The 8,666-nt window shown below is 43.8% G+C and overlaps 1 protein-coding gene across 8 annotated transcripts in view; it reads right to left on the reverse strand.

The window, feature by feature from the left end:
• Nucleotides 1-8,666, reverse strand: part of Fam120b (family with sequence similarity 120B) — a 74,457-nt gene that overhangs the window by 32,919 nt on the left and 32,872 nt on the right. For 6 of the 8 annotated variants that reach the window (XM_026787366.1, XM_026787365.1, XM_026787364.1 and 3 more), the window contains exons 3-5: nucleotides 8,415-8,666; nucleotides 2,033-2,213; nucleotides 1,131-1,232 (exon numbers count right to left, since the gene is read on the reverse strand). The exon at nucleotides 8,415-8,666 is cut by the window's right edge and continues 1 nt beyond it. In XM_026787366.1, coding sequence (XP_026643167.1) covers nucleotides 1,131-1,232; nucleotides 2,033-2,213; nucleotides 8,415-8,666 — 535 coding nt within the window. The remainder of the gene's footprint in view (nucleotides 1-1,130; nucleotides 1,233-2,032; nucleotides 2,214-8,414) is intronic. The other 2 variants (XM_013352338.2, XM_026787368.1) reach the window with 2 other exon arrangements.

An 8,666-nucleotide genomic window follows, 5' to 3' on the forward strand; every position in this document is an offset into this window, starting at 1 on the left:
ACAGACACAGACACACACAGACACAGACACACACACACACAGACACAGACACACACACAGACACACATACAGACACACACACAGACACACACACACAGACACACACACACACACAGCCAAGGGTGATGTCATGCATCTGCAATCCCAGGGCTGGGAGGTGGAACCACAGCAGGCTCTGTGGCTCACTGATCAGTAAGTCTAGCCAAATCAATGAGTTCCAAGTTCAGTGAGAGACTGACAATCTCTAAAAAATAGAATCAAGCTGGGCGGTGGTGGTACACGCCTTTTATCCCTTTTATCGGAAGGCAGAAGCAGGTGGATCTCTGTGAGTTCCAGGCCAGTCTGGTCTAAAAAGAAAATCAAAGTGGACTGAAAGATCCTTAATGGGGACCTATATTCCCATTCTACCCCAAAGCCTATCAGTTACGAGCTCTTTATCCCTGGAGTCTTTGGGGTACAGGAATCGAAATCTGTTATCAGTTAACATGTAATTCTGCAAACAGACATCCACAGAGTGTGTTCTTTCTTGAGCTGACACCCTAAGATGGACAGCTGAAGGTTGCACTGTTGTGGAATAGAACATCTGTCTAACCATCTAAACATGGATGCATCTGTGTATGTTGTATTTACTTAGTTGTGTAAAGGTGTGTTGTTTTTGTTTTATGCTGCACTTGTTTAAGTACTATGTAAAGATGTGTTGCTGTTTTGCCTTGCCTGCCTAAGGTACCTGATTGGTCAAAGAAAAAGTTGAGTGGCCAATAGCTAGACAGAGGAGGAATAGGCAGGATTAGTGGGCACAGAGAAACTGGGAGCTGGCCAGCCAATGGGGGCTAGCCAGCCAAGGACCAACCAGTGGGGGGGCAGCCAGCAGGGGCCAGCCAGCCCAGTCAGGCCAGGGGTTAGCCAGCCAGGCACGGAGGAAGCAGGAAAGCAGGACATACTGAATGAAAGAAAGGTTAAAACCTCCAAAGCAAAACACAGATAAAGAGAAACAGATTAAACTAAGTTGTAAGAGCTAGTGGGACAAGCCTAAGGTAAGGCCAAGCTTTCACAATTAATAAAAAGTCTCTGTGTCTTTATTTGGGAGCTGCTGGGTGTCCCACAGAAAATACCAGCTGTGCCGTACATACCTTGAACAGTCACCTGCAGAGGCCGAACAAGGTCTGGGTGCTTCAGGGAGTTCCCAGGGTACACAAACCACTCCTTGACCACCGGGCCGCTACGGGCTCCATCTGAGTAAAGACAAAGGGTCAGTGGTGCAGGAGGACAGCAAAGCCCCTGCATGCCCATCTGCATGAATGTCTCCTTTCACCCTGCCCTCATGAAAGTGATGACATCACCAACAGCTAAACAGCTATGTTCCTCCAGTCTAACACGGCCTATTTCTTTCACACCGCTTTGCTAAAAAGCAGAAAACAATAAAACCAGAAAAACCTGAGCCAACTTAAAGTTTACAATAATTACTTGCCAAACATGCAGAACTTTTGTTTTTGAAAAGTCTAATGTAAGTTTTGACAGTGATTTCAAATACTGAGTTCAAGACCAGGAATGGGCTGGAGAGATGGGTTGGTGGTTAAAAGCACTTGTTCTGGCAGTGGAGGTGCATGCCTTTAATCCCAGCACTGAGGAAGCAGAGGCAGGTGGATCTCTGTGAGTTCAAGGCCAGCCTGGTCTACAGAATGAGTTCTTCTCGGCCACCTGGCTAGCTTAACCCCAAAATAATCTGACAGAAATTGTATTAATTAAATACTGATTGGCCCATAAGCTCTAGCCTCTTATTGGCTAACTCTCACATCTTGATTCAACCCATTTCTAATAATCTGAATCCCCGTTTGACTGTGGCTTACCGACATCGGGCAGGAGAATCATGGTGTCTGCCAAGCTGCCCTTCTTCCCAGCATTCTGTTTTGTCTATTCCACCTATCTAAGTCTGCCCTATCAAAAGGCCAAGGCAGTTTCTTTATTCAGCCAATAAAAGCAATACAAATGCAGAAGGACCTCCTACTCCGGAACGGGACCAGCTGGCGCTTACCTCTCCAGTCTCCAAGCAGAAGCGCGTACACTCGCTGCCGGACAGGGCGGTAGATGAAGGCTTGGCTGGGCAGGGCTTGGTCCAGCTCGTCCTCCAGGGTGTTGCTACACTCTATCTCCCCAGTGCTCATAATGTTGTACACAAGGTAGCTCTCTGAGTGGACGTGCTGCATCCTGGCAACCTGCTCAAGATTAAACAAACAAACAAACAAACAAACCTTCAAACAGCAACAGTCCACACCAGTTATCAGTTTATCTAAGATATTCAAGTGAGGAATTGTCGTTCAAACACATGACATCCAGGGGCATTTATGTTTTCTCTCTTTTGTACTAACAAATCCAAAAGTTTATTTGTTACCCTTCTCCTGTGGCCTCCAATCTACCAATCTTACACTTACTGTATTATTATTATTATGTCTGCTTGAGGTGTCCCCATAAACATGCTCACTTTTCTGTTAGGGTTGTGAGGATGAGCACAGTTTCTCCTCTTACCAGCTCCTCATTCAGATGGCCACCATGTTGTCTTCTGCTTCCCTGTGTAATGGCTACCACAACCTTCCCCATGACACGCCTGGTCTTTTATCTCTGTATACACCACTTTGCTCTCATGGGAACTGCAATTCTCGTCTCAGGGGACACCGCTGTCTCAGTAGCCCTTCTCTTCCACCTTGTGCTCCAGAAGCACAAACCCTCGTCCTTCTGAGCACGGTTTCCTAACCTCCCACTTCCAAACCCTCCTGAGCTTACCTCAATCACGACCTACCTTCTCTACAAACCCATTCCTCCTTCCCACCTACAACTAACCACCCTTTGCTCATGGGACTCAACTCTTACTTCTCAGATAAAACACCTTGGTGTTAGAAGCTGTATGTATTCATTTGTTTGTTCAACTTTTCTCCCTCGCTCCATTTTTTCTTATGTTCCATTGATCCTGGCTTCAATAATTGAATTTGTCCTTTGCACATTACATGGCAGGCCATAAGATGTGATTTAAACTCTATTTTCTCATTAAATATGCAGTTTAGATCAAAGGTCTATAATCACCTACATGTAGACTTTTTTCCTATAGGGAACAAATCTCTTTATTGTGGGAATAAAGTCTAGGCTCTGTTGACAATATTATTCAAAATTTTAAATCCAAAGTGTCTACCAAAAAAACATTTAAAATGTTTTATTATAACTTGGGCTATCAATTTTCAGATGTAAGTTATATGCACCTAACTAGAACCAGTTATATAGATTTACCATTGAGACCTGAGTCTGAATCACCCTACTCACTGATTTATTCATAACACAAGTTTTATTTAAAAAGCCACTGACCACTGTGCAGTTTAAATGAGCAGGTACACAGACGGTGCTTAACCAGGCTGCCTGCTTACAGTGTCAGTAAACACCAAATGTTTACTCTGGGCTATTCGACTAACTGCTCTTTTTCCTAGACACTTGACATAATGCTTATTTTACTGCTATATTTCTTTAAACCAAGGCAATCCTACCACCAGATTTTAGTTGTTTTTGTTTGTGACTGTAATCTAATTACAAAGTTTCTCTTTTCTCTTCTCTCCCTCCAAAACCTCCATCTACCCCTCCCCACTTGTCTTCAATTTTAGGCCTCTTTTTTCATTAACTTCTATTGTATGCCTATATGTATTTGTATATACATATATATTCCTAAATATAACCTGTTGAGTTCACAAAATGTTCTTATATGTATGTTTTCTGGGAGACAGTTTGGCACTGGACAACCAATTGGTGTGTTCTTCTTTGAAAATGAGAAGCTCGGGAGGTGGAGAGATGGCTCAGTGATTCAGAGCATTGACAGCTGACTTTTTTGTTTTATTTGTTCTTGTTATTGAGACAGGGTCTCTCTACATAGCCCTGGCTGTGCTGGAATTTACTCTGTAGACCATGCTGGCCTCAAATTTACATAGGTTATGGGATTAAATGCATGTGCCAACATCCCCAGCCTTTAATTCAAAGGAATTTATATATTTTTTTACAAATTTGCCTAGGAAATAATAATGAATTACATATTTTTCCAATAAATTGCTAATTTTGGCAACTGTGTATACTTTTTTTTATTTTTTAATTTATTTATTTATTGAGGATTTCTGCCTCCTCCCCGCCAAACTGTGTATACTTTGAGATATAACACCCCCTCCTGAAGGTGTCATGTTTCCAGTTATGTACTTACGATTCTTTTTTTTTAAAACTTATTTATTCATTCATTTATTTATTTATTTATTTATTTATTTATTATGTATACAATATTCTTTCTGCGTGTATGCCTGCAGGTCAGAAGAGGGCACCAGACCCCATTACAGATGGTTGTGAGCCACCATGTGGTTGCTGGGAATTGAACTCAGGACCTTTGGAAGAGCAGGCAACGCTCTTTAACCGCTGAGCCATCTCTCCAGCCCTGTACTTACGATTCTTAAATCAGTCATACTAATACCACCTGCATGCTCTGTTTCTGCCTTGCCTGCTATGTACTGCAGTTATCCAGTACAATGAAAAGTACACAGTGTTCAATCTGATTTCTAGACTTCTGACAGAGGCGTGCACCTGTAGCTGTGACCATGCCTGCCACCTGCCACTGTTCCACATCGAGCCTTTCCACCAAAGTTTTATTTAGCAACATGTGGTTAAATCATGCAAACTGAATTCTAGATGCCTGTTAGACAGGTTTGCAAGACTCCACTACAAGGCAACATAATTAAGTCCATCATTAAAGATAACACAAGATCTACCACATTGGTAGATCATTTGTCTTTGCCTGTGAGGTTTTTTGACCCCTCTTCCCTACTGTCCCTTTGCAGATCCTACCTACACCTTTGCTGTAGCAACTGTCCCTAATCACCAAAGATGCACGGCCCAACCCCTATTCAAAACAAACAAAGATCTTTAATACATGTTTTATACCTTGACATATGCAGCTTACACGGTTTCACTTCCTGCCTCCTACCACCCCTGCCCAAACTCCACTCTCCACAAATCTCTCTTGTGCCTTCAGGTCTGTTTATTTTATGACCCCCCCATGATTAAGCAGGGCCAATTGCGAGACTGGGATCAGAACTGGGCTATCACAGTCTGGCGGGCTCGGCAGAGACCATGTCCTATTTCTTGACCTTTAAAGGATTCACATTCTTGGTCACTTCCCCTCTTGGAAGGGAAACCCGTTCACCTATTCTCTGTCTCTCGGTGGAGTATTTAAGCCTTCATCCTACATATTCTTCTACTGAAGGCTTCTAATTGTCTCTTTCCTACTGGGAGTGGAGCTTCAGGTCCATGTCCACTGTGTGCACATGTCAAAGGGGCTACACTATACTGCTCTACAGTGGAGTGCAGTTCATCACCTTCCTGCACGTGGCCCTTCACCTCTCTTATGAGGATGACTCCTACGGCTATGTAGACACGTTTACTATTACTTTCACTTTGCAGACAGGTGCAAATCACAGCAGCACATGCCTGCAAGCCTAGCACTTGGGAGGCTCAGGTAGAAAGATTGAGAATTCTAACAGAAATAAGTCATGATGACTTTTGAAACCAAGTTCTTTCCATATTTTTTCTTTGCACTGAAAACATAAATTCAAATCTTGACATCAGATCTTTATGTATTTTTCTTGGTCAGGGTTTAGATCTAAGGCCTTACTAAGTGTATGCTGCTCTTCTGCTGAGCTACACCTCATCTGATATCAGACCTTTGGATCGCAGAGCTGCCGCTAACTGCCTAATGGCAGGGTATTTTAACATTAGTTCTTAAACCAGGGTGAGAAACCCCAAATCAAAAGCACGATGGAGCTGCTTCTCCAGCCGACATTCCGGATTCTAGCCCATTTGCCCGAGGGTTTCTTACCTGAGATTTTGCAGTAGTGAGTTCAAATTCATTCTTTAGAGTATATAACCAGGGTTTCAAAAGCAAACATCCAATCCCATCACATATCAGGTAAAAATGTACAATACTACTTCACCAGGTACCGAAACCAAGCACTAAGTGTTTTCCTAATGAATGAGGTTCCTTGTGTGGGAGCTTGGAGGGAGGCAGAAGGGCCCTCACAAACTGACCCTGAGTCACAGAGAATACATACAGGTCACAGACAGCGGCAATGAAGGACAGAGACTGAGAAGGAACAAACTAGACAGAAGAGAGCTGAGTGGCTGCAGAATCCGTAACCAAGCCACTGTGACCTCCCTCTGGGACACCTCAAATGGCACACACGAGACCAGGAGGAGCAGCTAATGGGGTTCTATTCACTTCTGTGCTCCTGGACCTCCTGACTACACTTCATCTCCCAACTGTGCAGCAAAGATGGATGTGAACCTGAGCTTGAGGTCAGATCCAGAGGCTCCATCCTGGCCTCATGATGTCATGGGCCTTGGGCACCTCTGCCCTCAGGTCAGAAGGGATCCAAGAGCCTCCATCTCCACAGACCCGAGTGAATGTGAGCACTGCTTTCAACAAACAAGAACCCTTATGGACCGAGAAATCTGAGGAGAATCTTTACAGCTATAAGCATTAGAAGTAGCATTTTTACATCCAATCTTCATAATAAACCCAAGTGAGGTTAAGCGAGGTCAGACTTCCCTTCCCCGGTGCTGACCAGGGCCAACCTTCCAGCCACACCACATCCAATTTACTCCTCTCCAGATGGCCCGCACTTAGCTGAAGGTCCCCCTCCACCCTTTCTAGGAAGCACTGGCAATACTTTCAAGTGCAAGCAATTATCTTGTTTCCTTGAAGTCTCCACATTTATTGATAAGTCCTATGATCCTCTTAACTGACGCGAGAGTCTACACTTTGCTGGAATTATTGTAACTTGCTGTTAGTTCACCTGCCACAAGCCCTGCAACAGAAAAGGTTTTTTTAAAAGGCAGAGACAGACTTGTAGCAGGAATGAAGAAAGTTATTTACCTGACCAATACTTAAAGAAAAGTTATTAAAAGACAGCATGTGAGGCGTAACCTGCTTCAGGACTATCAGTACACAAGAAAGACAATGATCACAGATTCCAACTGAAGCACACAGACCAGCGGGCCTTTAACAGAAGCTGGAACAAGAGAGATCGGTCAGCATTAACTGGGAGAGAGGTTTGTGGTAGCTGGCCACGGGTAGACAATGTGATGACCAGGTAACCAAAGGAGGAGGAGAGCCAGTGTGGCACAAGGTTGGACAGGCAGAAGCAAGACACCACTATTTCTTGGCTACAAGTTTTTTGTTACAAGATAATAAAGAATTAAAGAAAGCACAAGATAAGGGGCTTTATTTCTTCACACAGCATGACAAACGAACTACAAAGGGCAAAAGTCTGCTCAGGGGGATTTCGTGACAATTAAGATAGCAATTTCCACAAGCGATAGCTGGAACTAGGAAAAGGAAGCTGGAAGAAGTGGCTACTGCACACACTGAAAACTCATTTAAAGACCGAGAAAGACTGGTTATGAAAAGTGAGAAAGCCAAACATGGCGGTGTGTGACTTTAATCCTAGAGCCTGGAAGACAGAGGCAGGTGGATTTCTGTGAGTTCAAAGCCAGCCTGGTCTCCACAGTTAGTTCCAGGACAGAATTCCTAGATCTGGAGCTTGAACGGTGGTAGTACAATGCAGTACTCGAAGCTGTGGCTAAAACCATCCTTGGTTCTCAGCGTGCAATCTTTGGACATTCTTGTGGACGTCCACCTTATTAGTACAACCGAGGTAACAGGACTGGAGATGTCGCTCAAGGGTGAGCACAAGCTTAGGAAGAGGGAAGCCATGACGGTGGAGCAGGGATGACTAGAAAAGTACCTATCTTACAGGGTTGTTTTAAAAGGCAACCGAGCAAAGATAAACCCTGTGCCTAGCACAGACCTTGCATAGATTGAATAGTGACTGTCCACCAAAGAGAACTCTTCAAAGCCTACAGAATGTTAACCTGGAATCAGCCCAGACTCCTGGCATTTAACTACTTTTACTGTATGATCATACTCTACCTTTTCCAAGTTTCCCTCTCCCCGAGCCCTAGGCTCTTGCCTGGATCGTTTACCAGTATGACTCAAAGTGACACTTATTTAATCACTACATCTGTAGGGTTCTCACAACCCCACATTTGATCTATTCAAAGCAAATGTCGTTCTCCTGAAGGCCTGACTCCACTGGGAAACCTCTTTATACCTTAACCCACAGCATCCCTCCTTAGAATTCCAACAGCTCTTTCCCAGCAGATCTAAGAGACAATATGACTTCATGTATATAGTGACATCCTCCTAACTGGACTCAAGGTTTCTCGTCTGGATCTTCCTACAGTCCTCTGCAGATAATCAATAAACTCTCATGGGCAAACCCATTGGTAGGCAAACTTTCAAATAGGACACTGCAGCTGAAGGTGGGGGAAGCCTGTCCACGTACCTTTAAGATTTCGGAGTCAGAATCCATGGTTACTTGTTTTATTTCAGGCTCCATATCCATGGCATCTTCTTGTTTAACTTCAGGGGGTGTACACACAAGTACTTCTGAATTATATTCAGCCCCTGTTTCTGAAGGTAATTTTTGCTTGACCTCTGGGTATGTATATATGGAAATTTCTTGTTTGGATTCAGGATCTGTGCACATGGAAGCTTCTTGGTTGGATTCGGGATCTGTACACATGGAAGCTTCTTG

Source organism: Microtus ochrogaster, linkage group LG9, assembly GCF_000317375.1.
Source record: "Microtus ochrogaster isolate Prairie Vole_2 linkage group LG9, MicOch1.0, whole genome shotgun sequence".
NCBI lineage: Eukaryota > Metazoa > Chordata > Mammalia > Rodentia > Cricetidae > Microtus > Microtus ochrogaster.